The 23,517-nt window shown below is 30.0% G+C and overlaps 1 protein-coding gene across 1 annotated transcript in view; it reads right to left on the bottom strand.

Annotated features, from left to right (window-relative positions):
- Window positions 1-13,124: 13,124 nt before the first annotated feature.
- LOC107439845 (uncharacterized) overlaps window positions 13,125-23,517 on the bottom strand; it is a 30,900-nt gene continuing 20,507 nt past the window's right edge. Inside the window, exons 6-12 of the mRNA XM_016052579.4 lie at window positions 22,177-22,290; window positions 22,007-22,087; window positions 20,556-20,763; window positions 18,470-18,571; window positions 16,327-16,431; window positions 14,180-14,206; window positions 13,125-13,586 (exon numbers count right to left, since the gene is read on the bottom strand). Coding sequence (XP_015908065.1) covers window positions 13,582-13,586; window positions 14,180-14,206; window positions 16,327-16,431; window positions 18,470-18,571; window positions 20,556-20,763; window positions 22,007-22,087; window positions 22,177-22,290 — 642 coding nt within the window. The 3' untranslated portion in view covers window positions 13,125-13,581. The remainder of the gene's footprint in view (window positions 13,587-14,179; window positions 14,207-16,326; window positions 16,432-18,469; window positions 18,572-20,555; window positions 20,764-22,006; window positions 22,088-22,176; window positions 22,291-23,517) is intronic.

Genomic DNA, 23,517 nt, shown 5'->3' on the forward strand with positions numbered 1-23,517 from the left:
ATTTTGTTTTGAATGAAAGAAAGAAATAATTTCTAAGCTCAAATCTCCTGTATTTCATAAGATATTAATGATATTAAGTAATTCTGGTGAGTTTGAAGTAAAAATTTGTTTTAGTTATTTAGAGATATATTGTTAAACGAGATGAAATGGTTGCTAGATTTAGAAGGAACTCGCTTTTTTGGTAGTTCTAATTTGACTTCTTTTTATTTATTTATTACTGTTTGTTCTTGGTGCAAGTCGTGCACCATCATACGTTAGTTTTAGCATATTTTTTGAGCTGCGAGATTAGTTCATTTACAAATTATCATTTAGGTTTCGAAGTTGGTACATTGTTAACAAAGTAAGTATAACGATTCTTTCTTCAAATGACAATTTTTACGTAACTAAATTCCCTAGTTTAGACTGCATTCTGATAATTCAGCCAGTGAGTCTTCTCAACACATCTTGGATGTTTTTGGAGTGGAATTTCATTTCAGCTAAGTATCTGCTAATTGTCTACAGTCATCTTGGTGCTGTTTCTCTACTTTTAATTGTATTTTATCTCATTAAACACGGAGGAATTTCGGTTACATAAGAAATTCCCAATAGGTGAATTGCTTTGGTTAGATAATTTCTCTGCCCCATTTAGAGTATCCCTATTCTTGTTGCAATTATATATACAATCGGACCTCTATTTAACGAAGTTGCTAAATCCCGATAATAAGTTCGTCATAGAGAAAATTCGTTAAGTAGAAAATCATCTTTTCAAATACTTAAACAACACAAAATAGGTTTTAAATTCATGAACACTAGACATAATTGAAATAGCAATCGATACAGCTTTATTAATCATAAAAGAAATCTTCATGGAAAGCAAGAATAGAGCAAAACATTATCCATTGTTACGCTATCACGCTACATATATTTTCTACTAAAAAAAAAGCTACATTTATACATTAAATTATAGTTGCATTTATTATAAAAGTAATTTTAAACATACATTACCGCATGCGTTCTTAAGTTTAATTGCTACTCATAAAATCTGTTAATTTTGTCTGAGTTTTTCGTTTAAAATGCAAACAGAAAGGGATTTTACTGCTTTCTCTAAAAGTTAAGTGGCTTCGAAAATCAATTCAAGGTCATTTCCCCCGTAAAATGCTTTAACAAGTTTGAAATATTTTGGGAAAGTCGTTCTCAAAGAAAAGTTCTTAAAAGAAAAATTTACTTTGCTAGTTGAAAGTTATTTTACGAAGAAATTTCCAAATGTTCTTAGTTCCTCGAAAAAATTTGCAATATGGAGAAATTCGCAAAATGGAAGTTCGTTAAATAGAAGTCCAACTGGGTAGTTTGGTTTTAAATTCTTGATTAATAACGAAATCTATGAGTCAGAAAATGTATTATTTGGATGCATCGCCAGATTGCAGCCCGCTCTAACAGAATACAGAGCATTAGAATAAGAAATGTTGCTACTCTCAGGTATGCAACATGATGTCATTAATTCACTAGAAAATAAGCAAAATAGATATGCTTTCTTAATGAGAAGTCTAAACTTCTCTCGCCCTGACATTAATAACCAAGTTGAGATTGCTAATAGTATTTCATATGAAATCTATAATGATTTAAAAAGTTTTAACATCAAATCTAATGCAAACGACGCTATCTAATGCAAACGAAACAAATGCAGCTCCTAAGGGAGAGGATTTCCAAATGTTTTAATTCTGTCCAATAAATATCAAAGATTAAATGATATTCTCATTGAAAACAATAATTCCTCTAACATCCCCATACTATCAATGGATCCGAAAGTTGACGGAGGAAAAAATCAAATCTCCGAAAGCCCAGAAAGTTTTAGCAAATCAGCTAGCTGATGGATCGAAAATCTCGACCGTTTCAGCCAATAGTAGCTCTCAATTGGTACCTTGTGGAGACCTAGCCGGTATCAGTACCGAACGAATTTCTAAACCTAAGAAAAGATTATCAGGTGATTTTTATTGGGAGTATAAAGTTTTCTATCAAAAATGAGCAGTTTATTAAGAAAAAACGGTACTTAACCTTTTATTGAAAGTATTCTCCATTACTAGACACTACTTTTTTCCCTTCTTTCTCGGAGCATTCGGATACCAAGTCGGAAGAACTCTTCATCTTTCAAGAATATCCACGAATCGACCCATTCCTTGCTTTCTTCAAATGATGTAAATTTCTGCTCAGACAGACCATGTGCCAGAATAGATGATAATCTGAAGAGGCAAGGTTTGGTAAATACGGCGGGTGGGGTAGGACTTCCCATTGAAGTTTTTCCAAATCACTAATTTTGATACCATAATGTGCAGATTCATTTTAATGTAAATCGCATTTTGTTTTCTGTTATTTTGTAGTTTATGGTGCAATTTTCCGTAAGCTTAAAAATTACTTCTGTAATAAAGAAAAATTGTTGTCGCAGTCAGCGCAAAAAATTTCCCCGCTTCTTACCCGCTATAACACAAAAAATTATTCCATAATAAAGATTTGAAATTTAACATATGTACAGTCAGCAAAAAAAAAAAAAAAATACCACTTTCGTTCTAATGATCGGATTTTCACGAACTAAGCGTCAATCTAAATGGTTCCTGGGGGTGACCTCAAACATGCTAATTAATTAGTGCTAACTATTAATTAAGTTACGAAATCAGACGCATAAATGTACTTTCTCTGAATAAACATATATTTTTTTTTGTATATTTGGATTCCTTATCTTCAAAATATAAGAGGTAGCCGCAATCTGGGAAATGTGGTCTCCATAGTTTGGTCAGGAGAGCGATTCAAGGTTTGGACCCCTTAATGTTAATTTTGCTTTTTGCATTTTCAGTCATATTTTAAAAACTAATGAAGCAATTCAAAAAAAAAAATTGCACCCACTCATAAAACTCATTTACCCAAAGATAATTTCATGAAAAAAATAATTTTTAATAATTATTTATTTTTTTTTACTATTTAATTAAAGTGAGAATGAAAAAATTTTGAATTACAAGGAATGGATTTTTTTAAGCCTAATTAATCTACATATTTTTCAAATGAAAAATCTAAAGTTGCAATTGTTTTTATTTATTAGAAGAGTAGAAAAATTAAAATTAATTATGTAAAAAAAAATAATTTGGTAACAATGAAGAAATGATTAAATGGGGCGATTAATATTAAAATGTTATAAACTTACGAGGAACTTGACTTAGCTCGCGCAGCGTAAAATTTCATTCATATTTTTTTCACTAATAATCGTTTGCTAATCTTTTTATTTTTTTAAAACTATAAAATACGAAGTTTTCTTTTTAGTCGTCTAAAAATCTATTTACAATTTAGCAAAGAATTTTGAATAAAACATTTTATTGAATAAAAAACATATTATTCAATAAATGTCGAGTTTTATAAAAGCATGTTTCTCATAGAATATGATTATACCACGGATTGTGCTGATTTAATGTGATTAATTTTAATTTTTATTTCTCAATAACTGATACAATTTCAATTATATACATACGTATGAATAAATTTGGGATAAAATATTTATCAATTTCTTGAATATATTTTTTACAAATATTAATAAAAATACGTAGTCAACATATTTAAGCATATTTCACATCATCGCAAATTTCTCAACATCTTATAGGGTAAACTAACCAGTGAAGGAACACTTAAGCTTAGCTTGCCTTTAAAAAAAATCAAAAAAATTTCAAAATTTGAAATTTTAGCTAAATGATGGTGTCGACATATTTGTTATTAAATTATGCAAAAGAAATTTAGATAATTTACATAATATTGTTTTAAGCTTTTGGTGGTTTAAATAATAAGTAGTAAGATAACCAAGTGAAGGAACAGTTCTTACCAGTGAATAATCACTAAATTTTCCAGTGAATGAGCACTTAATTTTGAGAATGTTTGATGCTCGTTAGGAATCCATAGGCCACACAAATGTCTAAAAACAAGATTTTTCTTGGAATTACATCACATAACCACATTTAACGTGGAAAATGTTACTTTTTTTCAGTCATGGAATGGAAAGTAAAATACGTTTGAATACATAATTTAAAAAAAAATGTTTTTCATTTTTTTTCTCACAGTCTCCAAATTATGAATGTTTATCATTGTGTAATCCGATGATGTTTTTATTATTATTATAATTAAATCGCTTTTTTGTTTATTCTTTTCCCCATATTTTTTGAAGCTTTTTTTTAAATCTTTTTAAGTATTTTTTTTCTCTCTTCGTCATACTTTCTGCTTTAACTTTTTTTTCAGCTCTTTCAATCTCTTTAAATTTTCGTTCTTTTTCTGAAGTTAATGCAAAAAAGTAATTTATTTCTTTTGATTTAACCTTCCTCTTTTTTCCAAATTTTTGGCCAATGTAAATGTATCTTCGAAATTTCTTTTGATTTTCCAGTACCATTTCTAGAATTCCTCACTGGATAATAAATGAGAAAAAGGAGTTTCGAAGTTTGAGTAAAATCCATCTCTCATTGACTTATATCTAGTGGGTCTTCAGCAGTACTTTTGTTAATGCAACTAACAATGCCTCAAGAGGAATTATCTCAAAATCAGTTTTCAAGATACTTTCATTATCAATGTTAGTTGTATCAGCTTCAGTGCCAAAATTTAATTAACCAAATGTTCTTTTGAAATAAATTCTTCCATATTGAGAAAAGCACAGGCTATTGAATATTTGGGAGATTAAACTTTTCTGTCAATGCTTCTTTAAAAATTTGCAACATAACTTGTGAGATTTCCTTCTCAAGCTTCTGAAGAAATAGTGCATCGTTACTCTCGAGGCATGTATTTTGTTGATAAGCTGTCTTGGTGCCTGTTTTGCATGCATTTGTTAACGTTTTCTACATCGAATGGAAAAATATCGCATTTCATAAAAGCATTTTAACTTCATCAGTTGATGCCTCAAAACTTGTAAAATGATGTAAAATTTTCTCGACATATTATTTTACAATTTTTTTGTTTTCAAGATCTAACGGGAGATTTCCATGAATTAGGTAGAAAACTAAACCAGAAAATTTTGCTTTGATGAACAAAACTTGCTCAGTTTTAAATCGATATGAGATTTATACCTATCCAGAAGAAGCAAAATAGGGAATTTGAGAGCATTTTTAATTAGCCATGGGTAGAAACATTTGCAATATATTTGTAAAATGTTGCTGCGGTCATCGTTTCATTTCATGAATTGCTTTCTCCAATGAAATATATAGCAGGGGTTGATTTTGTAATATCTCGAAGAATTCTTCAGTAAGGAAAAACAATCAATGGAGGTACTTTTTCTTTCCTAGGTTCTTTAGAATATAAATCCTTATAATTTTTAGGGCCAAAAATTTTTCCCCGTTTAAGGGCAGTATTCAACTCTTGTTTCGTTCGCATTGTAAATGCAATCACTTTCTAAAAGGATGCCAGGGCTACCTCCGTCCTAAAGATTTTTTTAAAGTTCTTAAAACCAGTATTTCGAATATTATTCTCTAAGGGAAGCTTTGTCTTTTGAAATTATCTTCACATTGCACTGAGGTAACGGTGGATGTCGCCTTAAAAAATAACTTCACCCATTTTTCACCTGGATGATTGTCTTTAAATGGATTTTTCCTACCAGTTCCAGTCAGGACGTTAAAGACCGCAAAAAGATAATAATTTAGCTAATTATTGTCACAAAAGTCCGCAAAGAAATTTTCTATTCAAGCTTTTATTATTATAATTCGTTGTTATATTTTATCAGTAAACATAGTTTATTAAGGTGTCTAAGGTATGATGTAATAACAAATGACTACATTTATAAAGATAAATAATAAATAAATTATTATTATCATTCTTTAAATAAATTTAGCAATTAAATTTGCATCTGAAATGAAATTGTTATAGGAACTATTCATACAACATTTAACTGATTTTTCGGTGCCCTCTATATCACAGAATTACTAATTATCCTTGAAAAATCATATTTCACACATACTGTTCATTCACTGAGAAATCTATTCCGAGTGAAGGAAAATACCTGTTCCTTCACTGGTTAGAAGGTTTTTTTTTTGTATTTTTAACATAATTTTGATGTAGATTATGACTAAAATTGCACGAATAACTAAAATTACACGAAAATTAAAAAATTTCTTTTATTTTCATTAATTTGAAAAAATTCCAGTAAAGGAACACTTGTTCATTCATTGGGTTCTCATCGTTTGGTAATCCACCTAATAAACACTCCCCTAATCTCAGTACTTGCTTATGTTATGATGCTTAAAATAAATAAAACGTAACTTCAATAACCATATTTTGAATTCTCTTTTTCACAATGAGAAAAAAAAGCATTATTACATGCAATTAATTGTACTTTAAACGGATAACTACAAACACTGACCTTATAATTTTGTCAAAGAAACAAGGCGTTGAACAGATACTAACAAATTCAAAACTTTTTCAACAGAAGACTCTAAGACCAGGTAAATCACTGCATTATTAAATGACTTCCTATTGTTGGGTAGTAAGCTACTGTTATCAATCAATCTAATTTAAAACGTTTAAAATCTTAGTTTAAAAAAATATTTATTAAATGTTCCTTCACTGGTAGGCTTACCCTATATCGTCTTAATCTTAAAAGAAATTTCCGGAAGTGCTTCGCAGAACTATTTTACCAACTATTTAATTAAATTTTAACATTTTTAAAAGTATTATTCTTTACCCTTTTACGTTTATTATTTCTTCATTAATATACTAATAAATTTTTTAGTACTTTAATTTAGGTTTTCTTTAAAGTAAAGTTCCTTTTTAAATTATAGTCAAATTTTTTTTTAAAAAAGAATTATTTTCTGCTAGCTAAGAATAAAACCTTGTTAAGAAATTAGAAACATTCCGCTGTTTAAAATTATTTAATGCAAACCAGCTGATTATATACTAAGCATACTATTTTTTTCGAAAAAAGAATATAAATTATTGATTGTCTTTTTTTTTTGTTTATTTTTTTTTTTTTGTTTTGTTTCTTGTGACTTCAACATAGATTATCTAAAATAGTGTTGATGTTTTATAAGTATAAGTATAAGATACCGAATATAAGAAGCTGTCGAATACGTAGCCAAAATTTCTAAGCGTTTTAAAATATCTCAGTATCTTAAATGTCGTCCCAACCTCTACCGTCTTTACGCATGGGCACACCCGGGCAGTGCCCAGGGGCCCCAGACTCTCAGGGTGCCCTTGAGAATCTTACTTTTTATAAATTGTATTAAAAAAAAACTAAGAATAAACAACTTTGCATTATAAAATTTTTAAAATAAATCCCAAATAGTAAAATATGGTTTATTTTCACTCAGCAAAAACCTTTCAATGTAAACCTAAAAAGGTTTGGTTATACGGCTTACGTGTAAATCTTCTAACCTTAAAACGAGATCTGTGACAATCTGCTCTATTCTACGCACATAACCCTAGTCCAAGACCTTGGAAAACAACCTTCTATATAAAAACCTTAAATCGAGGATGACTTAGAGTTTTCAAACGTGAAAAAAATCCTTTAACCAAGTGAAATACTCTTAAACCTAGGCAATTATAAGGTTTCTTTTCACAAAGTCTTGCATGCTCAGCTAAAACCCACCTTGTCATGAAATTTTAATGAGCAATGCAGTTTGATCCTATAGTTAGTGTAACGTCAGCTAAACCGTCATTATGGATCTAAGTGACCATTTTACTTAAGTGACAACACTTATTTTAAAAAAAAAGTCTTAAAAAATAATTTATAATCCTTTTAGGATGAAAGGTTTATAAACTGCAATATTTTTGCCTTATTAGAAAAAGGTTTTTAGTACCAACACTTTCGTTCGACAATGAGAAGAAAATTCTGACAGAAGGTAACCGTAAGGTTGCATGCTTTCTGGGATATATAATAGTGTAAGAAGTGCGCATTTTTTTCTAAGAATAGTGATTGATTACCATGCAAACACCAATAGTTTGAATAGTTTATCAGTAGGAAAAATAAAAAGTCAGCCGAAATCTATTTTTCTTCATTAAAATGAAGTTTTTAGGTGCTCAACTCCTTAAGTGATAATATCTCTGAATATGCTTGAGATCACCGAAGTCAAGCATCACTGGCTACGGTCAGTGTGAGGACGGGTAACCACTTGGATCAGTCTGCGTAGGGACCGAAGATGTGCGGTATGGGTCCTCGTTAAACTGTTGTACCGTAAAGTGCTCGACTTCGCGTGCAGGTCATTGGGCTACCGAAGTAAGGGTGCCATCTCCTCATCAGAGGATCAAAATTGTGATGGCATGTCTTCGACCCAGACCGTCGCCAATAGCCGTTGTGCAGCTCCAGTGTGACGTAAATGAACTATAACAACAACTAAATATGCTTGACAACCAACTCTGTTTAGAATTTATAGTTAATTAAAGTAATAATTGAAAGTTTTTCGAATCATTCGACGGCAACTTTTAAACTTGTTATGTTTGATGTGCATTGAAAGATGCTTAAATATTAATATTATAATAACTGACTTTTTAATTGTTTGACGAAACAATTCATACCTTTTGAATTTTTTTAATTGCTATACCCTAGCCGCGATGGCTCAGGGGATAGAGCGTTCGCCTTCCAATGAGGTGAACCGGGTTCGAATTCAATGGCTGGTCAATACGAATCTGCATCCGGCCTTGCACAGACCACAGTGCTGACGTGAAATATCCTCAGTAGTAGACGGATCATGGGTGAGAGTCCCTTTGCCGTCAGACTAACCGTGGGAGGCTCTCGTGGCCTTCATATCCATGTAATATAATGCGGGTTAGTTCCACTGAAAAAGTACTCCACGAATGCAGAATTTCTCCCGATACTTGATACAAGAGCTCCTTTGCTTTCTATATTGAGTTCAAAAGTAAAAGGCTACAGAGTTGAACATTAGAAGTCGTAAACCCAAAAATTGGGTTTGCTGTTCAATGACGGTTATAATAAAAAATGAAAAAATTGTTTCACCCTTGGCCGGGATAGCCTGGTTGGTAGGGCACTGGGCCCATGTATAAGAGTTCGTGGGTTCGATCTCTGCCGACCGAAAACTCCCCGTGTAGTAAATGGTGACTGATGCACGTTAAGTCTGTCGAGTCACAAAGTCCTCCATGGTCCCATAACAAGTCATACCTCTGGGTGTACTGATCCAGGAGTTTCCTTGTCTTCTGGATTGGTTCAAAATTGCAAGGCTGCGGAATTGAACATTGGTAGTCGTAAACCCAAAAATTGGGACGGCTGTTCAGCGACGGTTACAAAATAAAATACAAAAAAAAAAATTACGCCTTTGTAATTCACTTATAAAAAAATTCAAAAAATTTCACTGCATTTATTTTTTTACAAAGTAGTGAATTATTATTTTTTTCAATCTAAGAACCTGTGCCTATAACTTATGTAAAACTTATTTTAATATCGAGTGAAATAATTTAATATGTTGTGTAACTAAATGGATAATCCCAAGAAACTGAATCGAAAACATGAAAACTTAATTGATTTAAAAAAATAATAGATGATAATAAAAATAGACACGTTTTGAGCGTCCAATAATAAAAGTCACAAGTCATTCAAGCCTAACAAGTCTTGAGAATGCGCGATTATATTTGAACGCTCGAAACAAGTCGACTTTTACTTCCCTCTTCATATGTTTTGAAGCCAGTTGGGTTTTTATCGTCAATTATACTGTTTTACATTTGGGTCTTGATCTTTATTTTGATAAGGATTTTACACTCGTTAAAGTCAACGTATGCATTTTAATATTTTAACAGGATTCATGTGGTCTCTAAAAACATCAATATTGAGCATCAATATTGTAAAAGTTATATTTAACTTAAAAATTAAAACTTTGAGACCAGATAATTTGAGTTAATGAAATTAAATATTTTATCTTTTAGTGCCCCCATTTCAGTATCTTTAGGATCTTACGAGCTCTGTTTAAAAAGAGAGTATCAGGTATATATAAGAAAACAAAAATAATCATAGTAGCAGTATTTGGTCGTTGTTGTTGTTGTTGACGTATGCCTGTTTAGGCAGAGGGGGTGCGATTGTTCTTGTTTTTCAGTGGCGCCATCTATGGCCAAGAATTCGACTTCTGCCATACCAATACGTCGCACCCGTTTATAGGGCGGACCCATTCATACATCCATCCACCGATCGTAATTTTGACCTGAATCAGAGAACGATCGATCTCTAATCCTGTACCCCCCAGAGGTAATGATTTGTTATGGGAACATGGAGTAATTTTGTGATTCGACAGATTTTACGTGCATCAGTCACTTTTCTACACGGAGAGTCTTCGGTAGGCGGGGTTCGAACCCACGAACTGTTGGACATGGGCCCAGCACCCTACCGACCAGGCTATCCCGGCCCGTAGTTGGTGGTAAATGTAGCTCATTGTAATTGAAGAATATGCTGTGCGACATTTTATGGCGAATTTGCGAACGTAAGTTTCAGAATGTATCGAAATATGAGAATGCTATTTGTGCTAATCATCTTTATCCAAAGAAAACCATGCAACCTAAATATCTAGCAGAATGAAGCGATTTTTTGAACAATCAATCATACAATATGCAAGATATTATTTCAATATCTTTTTCTTAAACATAACATATTTCAATGTTTTTAAAATGCCTCTAAACAGTCAGCAATTCCTTGAGTTATAGAAAAAAGAAATATCGTAAATTATAGAAAACCTTGTGAATGTGCATTAGAATTACTATACAATCTACATTCTATTTTTCAAGCACTTTTTTTTCCTTTAAACTTTCTTGCCTAGAAGACTCGATTAAAGCTGTAAAAATGATTATCCCTAAAATTTTGTATATAGCTATAATAAGTTATGTTAATTTGATTTTAGTATGAAATCCTCGAATAGATATAGCAAAAACAACATAATCTAAATAATATCAGATAAAAAGTTCATGTATATAAATTCTAAAAGCTTAGAAAATCATAAATAATTTATAAATCGATTCAAATTTTCTTTTCAAAGGAGATTAAAAAAGTTTTTTGTTTTTGCTTTTTGGACAGAAATCAGCTTAAAAATTGTCTATTGCCTAGAAACTTTGAGATATTTTCTATTAACAATTAATTAAACCTCTCCGAGCAATCACAGAACATTATTTCAATTTTTTTACAACCAGAGCTTGGTTGCCTAGCAACCTAGTAAAATTAAGTATTCCTCTTCTGAATTAGTCAATAGGTTACCTTAAAATATTCATTTGTGCTGGCGAATTTTTTTGGAGGTTTTCTGGACTATCGCCAAATATATAAACCTTTATTGCGACCGAATTTACGACCCAATTTTTTTAAAATTTTGTCTGATTCAAGTGCCTAGATTCCAAATATGTAAAAAAAAAAAATGTATGTTTATTCAGAGAAAGTAGGTTTTTGTGTCTGATTTCGTAACTTAATTAATAGTTAGCACTAATTAATTAGTATATTTGAGGTTACCCCCAGGAACCATTAAGATTGACACTTAGTTCGTGAAAATCCGATCATTAGAAAGAAAGTTATTCAGGGTGATTTCTTTTTTTTTTTTTTTTCTTTTTTGAGGACTTTACATTTAACAAAACATTTTGATATGTTAATGTGATAACATTTGTGTGATGTGTTAACATTTTGATATGTTATTTTTGTGTGCATCGATTGGCTTTTGAATAATTTAAATGTTCGATATTCTCTTCTGTACCGTTCAGTTTTGTAATAATAAGTTGTAATAGTTCAGTTTTGCAAATAAAGTTATAAGTGCATCTTTTGCAACCACGTATTCTATTAAAATATATCATGCCCCGTTTTGTACAAACTTCGAAATGGTTTTGTCCATTAAATTGTAAAATTCGAATTTTTTTCAAAATGTTACGTAGTATAATTTTACGAACAAAAGGAGGGTTATTTAAATCAGGGGACTCATTGTTAATATATATTGTAAATAAATATAGAGAGACTTTTAAAATTTCTCCTAATAATTCCTCTTTTTTCTAAGATGCTTTTAAAGTGAATATCAGTGAGGTAGAACGCTAATTTCTCCATTTGAGAAAAAGAGTGAGTCTATCTGCTTAAAATATAAAATTCAAGCAAAGTAGCTGAAATTTTTAATGATTTTTCAATTTACAAATTTTAAATTTGCGTCCAAGAAACGAATATTAGCCTAACTTACATTTTAAAAAATTTGCCACAGATGTTTATCTTTTCAGTGCAGAGCTGAAGGCAGATTTTAAACCAAGATCAGCAAAATCTTTTTACGTATGCAACGAATAACCTTTCACACAGATAATTAATTATTGTTTACCTCATATCAGAACGATTTATTTTTGATCTTATAGTTATGAAGTCACAAAAAATTAAGGAGGTAGGGGACCAAATTTCGAAAAGTTTTTTTTTTATTTCTCAGGGACAATTTGACTGCTCAAATTTTCTATTTTGCCATTTAAAACTGCATTCTTCAAAATGATGAAAAAAATTGTATACCTAACATTTCTAAAGTCTTTCGACTATCATTAAATAAAATATTTAATAAAAGTTATATTTCGCCTGAAATTATCTTTATTAAAACGAATTTTACAATTCTATGCAAAATTATTTCAATTTGCTTAAAAGAATTTTATAGATAAAGTGAAATACGCAAAAACTAAAGTTAACATTAAAGGGTAAAAATCTTTAAACCGCTCTTCTGAACAAACTATTAAAACAATATTTCTGGATTGCGGCTACTATATTTTGGGGGTCAAAAATCCGTCGGGAAAAGGTATGTCTAATCGGAGAAAATACGTTTTTGTGTCTAATTTCTTAATTTATAATACCGTTTAAATTAATTAATTAGTACATTTGACGTCACTCTCTAGAACCATTAAGAATGAGTCCTAGAGCATGTAGATCCGATCTTTAGATCAAAAAATACCGGAGGGTCCATTTTTGTACATTGATTTGAAGTATAATTTCAAAAGTATTTTATGTCAGAAGATAAGTTAGCTGGTGGTTATCCACATATTGAAATTATTATAATTGAAGAGCACTTTCTATCTCATACATTAGTTCATTTAAAGCATAGAAAAAATCTGAAAGTGGTTTTCTAAAAGACATAGAAATTGCATTTTTATATTGTGTAAAAAACTCACTTTTTCTATGTGGAAGAGAAGTTTTTCTTAAAGGAAAAGTCACATAATGTTAAATAATAATTTATTGTCTACATAAAACTTTAATGATTACATTTTGAAACTGCTATATTTCAGTGATCAATCACAATCAATGGCAAGCGAATAGAACTACATTAATTATGTACATTTAAATATAATTTATGCATTAAATTATGACACACGAATTCATAAAATTAAAAGTTACTAAAGCAAAGCAGTGAAGTTAATAAAAAAAATTGTTATATGAATCTATGAAAATTGTTAATCACTTCAATAATTCTGCTTATTTAGTAAGAAATAAATTATCTAAAGTCCTTCTCTGTTCCAATAAAATAGGCTTCATTATATACAATTTGAATTGCAACTTTGTGATATCTTTCCTGGATATTTGTAAAATAAATGTGATTTTTACTATGGAAGACCCTATCTTTTTTTGGAAAATGTTGAAGGTTGTGCAACTACTAAGCGTGTTATTCTTGAAACATATTAACCTGTAAAAAATATATTGGATTAGACATTTTTATTAGTTGAAACACTTAAACTAACAAATAATATTGATAATTACAATCCTAGGCCATATTATTCGACACACTATAAGATTCCACACAAAATCTCAATTATCAGGTGATACTACTATACATTTTTATTGTTTTTAAGCGACTGAAACCGGTTTGCACTTGTTTACGTTCGTGTGTCAATTTGTTAAATTAGACGATTAGACAAATTGGACGATATATTATATAAATATAGAATATTTACTATATCAGGAATTATATTAGTATATTATAACAATTAGACCAAATTATTAGACGCACTGTAGTTTTTAATAGATTCATGTTTTGCGCGATGATATTTAATATTTAAACATAGATGTAATGGGTTTTTATTCAAGAGATTTTTTATATACATGCTTCCTATTGCATCGCAATGTTAACCAATTGATACACGAATGTAAACAAATGCAAACCGGTTTAAGCGGCTTAAAAACAATATAGCTGCACAATATCAACTGATAATGAAGATTTTACATAGAATAATTTGTCCAGGGAGTGTATAATAATATTGATATTGTCCGCATACTTACTGGATTTAGGCTTATTCTTTTCTGGACCTGTAACATAAATTTCATTATTTCAAAATATGGTTCTAATTAACAACAAATGATTGAAATAAAACTAGTCTAAATTTCAAAAAACAAATAAGCGCTGACGCAATGCGGAAACAATCGAATACTTTGTGGAAGTCTTCAAGATATTCTAATATTATTACGCAACCTTTTTGTCACATTTAGGAATGCTACTTGCCAGTGTCGCCGGAATCACTACTACGTCCAGTATTTGATATGCCCGATCAAATTCGTTTCTACTTTAGGATTCACTATTTTCCTAATAGATGGCATTAGTGGTGTACTAGTTTTTCACCCATTACGACTTTAGTCGAGGGAGGGAAAATGTGGGTGTTGTCATGTTGTGGGTGCTCAGACACAAACAAGATTTGTAAAAGTTATATATTAAAATTTTTATTGTTGTGTTTCAATATTATATATTAGTTATATTATATTTAGTTTCAAATTTTGTTTCATTTGCTCTAATTGAATAAGACGTGTAATCCGTTACTTTTTTTAGGTGTATGTAAAAACTATAAATACAGTAATTATTGAACTTAAAATTTTATTTTTGCAATAAAAAACCATTTTCTAACTTTTATAATAATATAAAGAACAAAATTAAAGAGTCAAAAATATTTTCCATTTTTCTGAAATATATAGATTATTATCCTGTTAAATGGGGCAGGTTGGCTCATTTCAATTAGAGATGGATATCCGGAAATTACCTGGTTATTAACCAGACCCAGCAAAAGAATTTAACTACCCGGTCCTATTTTACACTGAGAAAAATAAGTATGGTCATAATTACCAGAAGATGCTAAAATTTACCATGTTTAATTTACTTTTCAATTTTGTATTTTTTACTAAATGTGAGTTAATAAGAACTATAATTTGGAAAATTAGAATTTTCGCAGTTACCATACTAATGAAAATGTTTTCCAATCAATGGTTTAAATACCGTATATTTTGGTTTTATTAATCAGAATTATATATATATATATATATATATATATATATATATATATATATATATATATATATATATATATATATATATATATATATATATATGTAGTTCAAAATGAAGATAAAACAAAGGAAAATTACAGACATATGAAAAAAAAGGGGGGGGGGAGGAAGATAAATGATAATAAATAAAAAAATTAACAAACAACTAGAGAGGAAAAAGAATAAATTTTTTTTTAAAAATCCGGAAAATAAAAGATATAATCTTTTCATCAGCCCACACGATTATATACGCAAAGAAGAGTGCTTTCTGATTTTGTATCAATATAGCCAAGCAAAATACATTAATACAATAGTGAGAGGAGCACTCAAAAAAATTTTTTACGAAAATTGCAACAAATAAAATAGAACACAATAAGTAAAAATAACACGTAAAAACAGAAAATAAAATAAAATAAAAAGAAAAAAAAAGAAAAAGCAGAATAAAACAAAATCAATGAAGCGAGTAGCGGATTCAAATGTACTTACATAAACCGGAAATTTTTCAAGAATGATTTAAAAAATATTTTCGTAACAAGATTGCCAGATTGCGAAATATGAAAGCAAAAGCGCAAATTGAGCGTAACTAGAGGAGTTTTGATTTAAAGTGCCGTTCTTACTGCATTGTTGAAGTGCGTTTGATTTGATAGTGACGAAGGATGGGCCCGAAATGGATGTGCGCAAAGTAATATTATACTGGATAATTTAAAGAAGTTGACCATAAATAATTTCAGAAAATAAATATTTATTTAAGAAAAAAATATAAAATAGAAAAGAGAAACATGAATGTTCTCTTTCCTGTTTTGCATATAATTTTAGCCACGGATTTTGTCCGAAATGGATTTGCACATGGAAAAATTATATAAATTTTTCCATGAGCAAATCCATGTGCAATCCAAAAAATTTTAAAAAATTATATAAAGAACTTGGATAGTGTCGATGAATCATCCAATTTCTCGGATTCAAGAACTTGGGCCGTGTAAACAGTCCTTAAATGTCATAAATAGAATAATTAAAAATAATAGAAGAAGGAAATGAATAGAAACAATAAAATCGTAAAATAATTAAGAATAATCTTTTAAATGGGCGAAGTTTGTTATTGAGTTAGTTGATGAGACCTTTTATTCCTCGGTTATGGTACATAGGGACATCTCCAGTGTGGTCAAATGGTTGATTTTCCTGATATTCTCTAAGGCTGTCCACAAGAGCGGCTGATACAATTTCTGAAGAAGAAAAAACATTTCAAAACAATCATTCATCTTTATTTGTTGATAAATAAAGTTTCAAATTATTATTATTCAGTGTCATATGATATCCATCTAAAAGAGGCATTCAGTCACGGACAAAGGGCGCGAAAATATTAAAGTTATTATTTTCATATAAAAAGATTTTTTCCAGGTAAATATTTGGATCAAAATAATTCATGATGAATAAAATATGATTTTTCAATTTTAATTATGTTTTAGACGTTTAATGAATTGAATGAAGTTTTAGATCATAAAAACTTAAATATGTTTTTATTTTCAGCGACGAAACACTCGCTAAAGATTAAAAAAAAATACAGTTGCAATGGTATACAATGAGTAATAAAAAGAGAACGTCATTGCCACAGCAAAAAAAAATTAAGTATATTTTTTTTAAAAACAGTAAAATACATTAAAAATATCAAGGTCTTAAGCAAGTTTGTTAAAAATGTCATAAAATCTATAAAAAGAAGAACATTTTACTTAATTGCATTGACAAAATGAGTCTACAAATAATTTTTCCTTTCATAAAGTGTGATTTTTAACAGAAAACTGAATTATACTGAAAATATCAGAGCAAACATTCAATACATTAAGAATGATTACAATGATTAAGATCATCTGAACCACACCTAGAATTTATGAAAATATAAATACATTAAGAATGATTAGGATCATCTGAACCACACCTGGAATTTATGAAAATATCAATACATTAAGCATGATTAGGCTCATCTGAACCCTATGAAAATATCAATACTTTAAGAACGATTAGAATTATTAGGATCATCTAAACCACACCTGGAATTTATGAAAATATAAATACATTAAAAACGATTGGAATCATTAGGATCAGCTGCACCACACCAGGAATTTGTGAAAATAAAAATACATTAAAAACGAGAGTGATTCGGACCACAACTGTAATTTATGAAAATATAAATGCAATAAAAATGATTCTAATGTTTGGGATGATCTGAACCACACCTAGAATTTATGAAAATATAAATACATTAAAAATGATTAGAATGATTAGAATCATCCGAACCACACCTGAAATTTATGAAAATATAAATACATTAAAAACGATTAGAATGATTTGGATCATCTGAACCACACCAGAAATTTATGAAAATACAAATACATTAAAAATTATTAGACTCATTAGGATCCTCTGAACCACGCCAGGAGTTTCAGAAAATATAAATACATTGAAAACGATTATAATGTTTAGGATCATCTGAACCACGCCAGGAATTTTAGAAAATATAAATACATTGAAAACGATTATAATGTTTAGGATCATCTGAACCACACCTAGAATTTATGAAATATGAATATATTAAGGATGATTAGAATCATCCGAACCATACCTGAAATTTATGAAAATATAAATACATTAAGAGTGATTAAAATGACTAGGATAATCTGAACCACACCTGGAACTTATGAAAATATCAATACATTAAGAATGATTAGGATCATCTGAACCCAACCTGGAATTTATGAAAATATCAATACAATAAGAACTATTAAAATCATCTGTACCACGCCTGGAATTTATGAAAATACAAATACATTAAAAATGATTACATTGATTAAGATCATCTGAACTACACCTGGAATTTATGCAAATATAAACACATTGAAAACAATTACAATGATTAGAATCATCCGAACCACACCCGAAATTTATGAAAATATAAATACATTAGAAACGAATAGAATGATTTGGATTATCTGAACCACACCTGAAATTTATGAAAATACAAATACATTAAAAATTATTAGACTCATTAGGATCCTCTGAACCACACCTGGAATTTAGAAAAATACAAATACATTAAAAATGATTAGATTCACTAGGATCATCTGAACCACACTTGGAATTTATGAAAATATCAATGCATTAAGAACGATTAGAGTGATTAGGATCATCTGAACCACACCTAGAATTTATGAAAATATCAATACATTAAGAATGATTAGAACATAAAATTATTTCTATCAAAATTACCTAACACTTTCTCCTTCATGGCAGGAGAAATTCTTTTATTTCCAACTTCATTCTCCAAAAATGTAACAAGTCCAGATAAAGTTTCCTCCGCAGTGGGATCATCTAAAATAATAGTATTATTCTAGAGTCAGAGTTATTCAAAACAGCATTAATTAGCAATGAGCGAATAATTGTTGATAACCTTTTCTACTAATGATTAGATTTTCTAAATGGTTCAAAAGCGTGATCTTGACTAAGCTATTAAGTTGCAGAAATAGAACTTAAATCAACAGTAGTAAAATTCTGAAAATAGTTTCGGTGTGAGTGCTGTCGAAAATTTGTCTTTTTTAATGTTAATTTCACTTTCTGCTCAGAAAGTTTTAAAGTGAATCGAAAAAGCTTTGCACGGAATTATAAAATTCATTTATACAAAGATAAGCCCTTACAAAAAAAATCAGTTGCTATTTATTGTTATTTTATTTAATGAGGGTCCAAAATATACTGAGCTTTAAGGTCTACAAATTTTTACAGCGTTTTAAATTATGTAGTTTTAAATGAGAAAAATCTGTTGGATAGTTTTTTTTTGCTTATGAATTTTCTAAAAAGCAATATTTTTAAAATTCTATTTCGCAAAAACAATTTGACAGATTTCATTCAATTTGTGTTTTGTCCTTTATAATTACAAAGCTAAAATTATGTAAAAATTTCCATACCTTGAGATTCAAAAAACTTTTCGACCCTCATTGCATTCATATACAAGTATAAAAAACTATTAAAATTTAATTTTTAAATGGAATTATTTTAGAATAAGCTAGATATATATAGATAATTGGGGGCAAGATATCTAAATTAGCATTAATAAACCCAAGTTTCCAACAGATATTGAAAAGTCGCTTATTCACAAAGATTTCCCGTAGTTGGAAAAAAATCATATGTTTGTCTTATAAATTTCGTCAAATTATTTGAAGACTATATTTTTCATTCGAATAAAAACTATTATGAAGTTAACATATTTTACATTTGATTATAAATTTAACAAAAATTAAAAAAAAAGCGTTAGGAGGAAAAACCCACCTAATGTAACAAAAAATTTCCATAAGCAGGATACCGTCTCTTCGAATAGTAACAGTTATATTTATGAAATTGATGTAGTTATGACCCAATGTTTATTCTTGACAAGGATTCAAAAAATATGTAAGGTTGATATTACGGAACACTGTGCTTATTCTTAGAATAAGCGAAAAATTTAAAGTGATACATTTTGATCCTCAACCAATATTATATATATATATATATATATATATATATATATATATATATATATATATATATATATATATATATATATATATATATATATATATATATATATATATATATATATATATATATTGTAAACTTCAAGAATGGAATTTCCAGTATGTTGATAGGCAATCAAGGGAAAGAATTGATAACAGCTCAAAGAAAGAATTATTACTAAATACATGGGGGCCGGTATAGCCTGGTTGGTAGGGCACTGGGCCCATGTCCAAGAGATCGTGGGTTCGATCCCCGCCGCCCGAAGACTGATGCGCACGTTAAATCTGTCGACTCACAAAGTTGTCCATGTTCCCATAACAAATTATACCTCTTGGGGTGCTGATCCAGGAGTTTCCTTGTCTTCTGGATTGGTTCAAAATGACAAGGCCTCGGAGTTGAACATTGCTAGTCGTAAACCCAAAATTGAGTCAGCTGTTCAACGGCGGTTATAAAATAAAATAAATATTAAATACGTGGTTGTTTAAAATGAATAAATCATATAAAATATTGTTATTAGAGATCAAGATTCATTAAATGTGAGATTCAAAATAACTTTCTTTCGAGTGTCTTGTGAGCACAAGATGAGATCAGTGTGACTCGAAAGTGTGTCTAAAAACTACAAAAAAAGAAAAACCTTTACAATGCTTTGAGTAAAAATATTCTTAACTAGCGTATTATTTAACTTAAAACCATCAGTTGGTCTTGTGAAACTTTATCTCCTGGAGTCATTTTCGAGTTGCCTGGTTAACACTATAGGTAAGTTTTGAACCATTTCTGGTTCAAAAATGTATGTGCTGAGAAAATCTACCTCTTAAAATGCTTTGAGTAAACATGTCCTTAGCAAGCTTGTATATAACATCCAAGGTGAAACCATAAGATGGTCTTTTGAAATCTTCTTCCGTTTTTACTGTAGTACTCACAACAGTAGGTTGTTTTGGTTCGGAAGTCGAAGCTATGACAGCAGGATGTGCGGTGGTGACTTCTCTTTTTATTTCTTGTAGAGAGTTGAGGAATAACTAAAAATATTAAATAGATATTTGATTATTAAGAAATCAAATATTTTATATAAGTGTTGTTTAAAAGTGACAGTGAACTAGAGTATTGAAGATAAATACTTTGCACTCGTTATCATGCTTTTCAGTACAATATTAACTAAGCCGATGTGACAGTGAACAGGCCGAAAGTGATAGTGAACTAGAGGTGAGATAGATATTTTGCATACTACATATACTAGTGGTTCTGCTGTTCACCCTTAGTTTACAGTACCCTATTGGAAAAAATTCCCGGTATAGAAGAATTATACCGGTTTATAGGACACCGTCTCCGGTATGATACTGGATCTGTTATTATACCTAAACTGTTGTTCCATTAGCTGGTATCACACTAGAGCCAGAATGTACTGGTACTAGTGTACGCACCCAGTTTACTGGGATGGTGTTTTAAAAACCAGTTTATTTTTAACACAACTACAGTGTGGTACTACTGTTTGATACAGGAGCATTAGAGAAAAGCTCTGAATGGGAAAATAAAACGTTAATACAATTGAGTAAATAAGTAAAGTCACCTGGTTTATACAGAGTAATAATACACTGACACCAATTCATACTTTATCAAAACCTATCGTTTGCATTATATTTATAAAATCAAATTAACTGTTTTTCTTAAACTTCTTTATAGTTAATTAAAAAAATTTAACAATAAATTAAAATATTATTAGAAATAATTGTCAATAATATTTGAATCTAAAATACTACACACTGTATATATCTGGGTATGTCGTAATAATTGAGTCCTTCTCAAAAATCAAGTCGCAAAATATATAGAAAATAGGTCGCAAATTGATTTTTAAGAGAGAAAAATAACACTTTAAAAATCTGATGAATCACTGCTGAGGAAAGTAGAAATAAATTCCGTTGGAATACCAGAGGAAACTAAGAAGAGAGGGTGATTATTGGAAACACCTATTAGGCAATCAAAATGGTTTTGATACTTTTACTCCCTCATTCCTCAGTTATGATTCGTCAGATTTAGAGAGATTTTGCAAAGTGTTTATCCTTCGTTACCCGTACCTCAAACCTTATTTTTTATACCATAGCGTTGGACGTGAAGGGAAATTTCACGCTTGCGCTGTGAACCTCAATTTGCAGACCTTTTAGTACAAGAAAGGATTCCAAAAAAAATTTTTTTTGGGGTGGAAGTTACGAAATACTCTGTATTATTCAACAAATTTATCTAGAAAAATACGTAACAAAAATTTACTTGTTTTGTGATTTTTTTTCTCATGTCACTTAATATTTGTTTGACATCTTGCAAGTAGTTGATAGCATCCGTTCTTCCCATCTAGTAAAAAAAAATGCTTTTTATTTTCAATGCACTTTATAAATGCCTTGAGCGTGGCTGGCTACTTCTAACATTTAAGAGATTTTTACCATTCCTTCTCGTACTAATTCCTCAACTGCAACTGCAACTCCTTCTTCATCGCCTGTGTTAAAAACATATTCTGCAAGATCTGCCGGTGAATACTGAATTCCTGCACCATTTACCTAAAAATTTCAACATGATAGCATTTTAAGAAGAATAGTTAGTATCCAATGATAATGATTTTTATTTATGCCATGTAATGTCATTGGGATTTATGACATTATTTGGTATAAATAAAAATGACATTTTTATGTTTTAAGTCAATTTTAAATTCATTTTGACGTATCCCAATGACATTATTATACCAATAATGTCATTGGGATATTGATGACATCATTTGACAATAAAATGTCATTGTCATATAATGTCATCAATAAAAAATCTCATTGGGGATGCAGAACTATCTGTTTTTGCTCTGACACATTTTGCGTTCCTTTATCCACTTCGTGTTTTTTACTTTTCTACATATTTTAAAATACTTGATTTATTGTTTTAAATTTACACGTCATCGATATTTTATAATGTGCGATCTTTATTAATTTTACTTTACAGTAATCTTATAGTGTTTGGTTCTCTCTCAGGTGGCAACGGGTTGAACCCCGAAAACTCCTCCGGGGGTATCTTATATCAAATAATGTGCTTCATTTTGTATTTTCCAGATATTAATTTTAAAACACATGACTATTATTTTAATCTCAGTTTTATATTATTTTTGTGCCTGTTTCAAATATACTGTTCGAACAAAAAAAATTTCTAACACACCCTAAAATTCACAATTTGGTTTCGAAAAATATTACTTTTGTAAATGTTAACAAAAGATGCCGTGATGGCACAGGTGATAGAACTTTCACCTTCCACTGAGGTGAACCAGGTTCGAATCCCAACGATGGCTGGTCGATACGAATTCCATATCCGGCTTGCACCGATCAAAGTGTTGACGTAAAATATTCTCAGTGGTAGACATCCAGTAGACATGGGTTAGAGTCCCCTTGCCATCAGGCTAACCATGGGAGGTTTTCGTGATTTTCCTTTCCATGTAACGCGAACGCAGATTAGTTCCATCAAAAAGTCCTCCACAAAGGCAAAATTTCTCCCAATAGTTGAATTCCCTTGTCTTCTAGATAGGGTTCAGAATTACAAGGCTACGGAGTTGAACATTGGTAGTCGTAAACACAAAAATTGTGTCGGCTGTTCAACGACGGTTATAAAAAAAAAATTGTTTTCTAACCAAGATATTAAAAAAAAGAAAATACGCTAAGCATTTAAGCATTTGTTAAATGTAAAAAAACAAAGACTAAAGGGGAATGAAATTTTCGCTGAATTTTGCTGTCCACTCAAATAGAACTAAT

Source organism: Parasteatoda tepidariorum, chromosome 11 (genome assembly GCF_982258835.1).
Source record: "Parasteatoda tepidariorum strain Cologne lab strain chromosome 11, Ptep-v5.0, whole genome shotgun sequence".
In the NCBI taxonomy this organism is placed as follows: domain Eukaryota; kingdom Metazoa; phylum Arthropoda; class Arachnida; order Araneae; family Theridiidae; genus Parasteatoda; species Parasteatoda tepidariorum.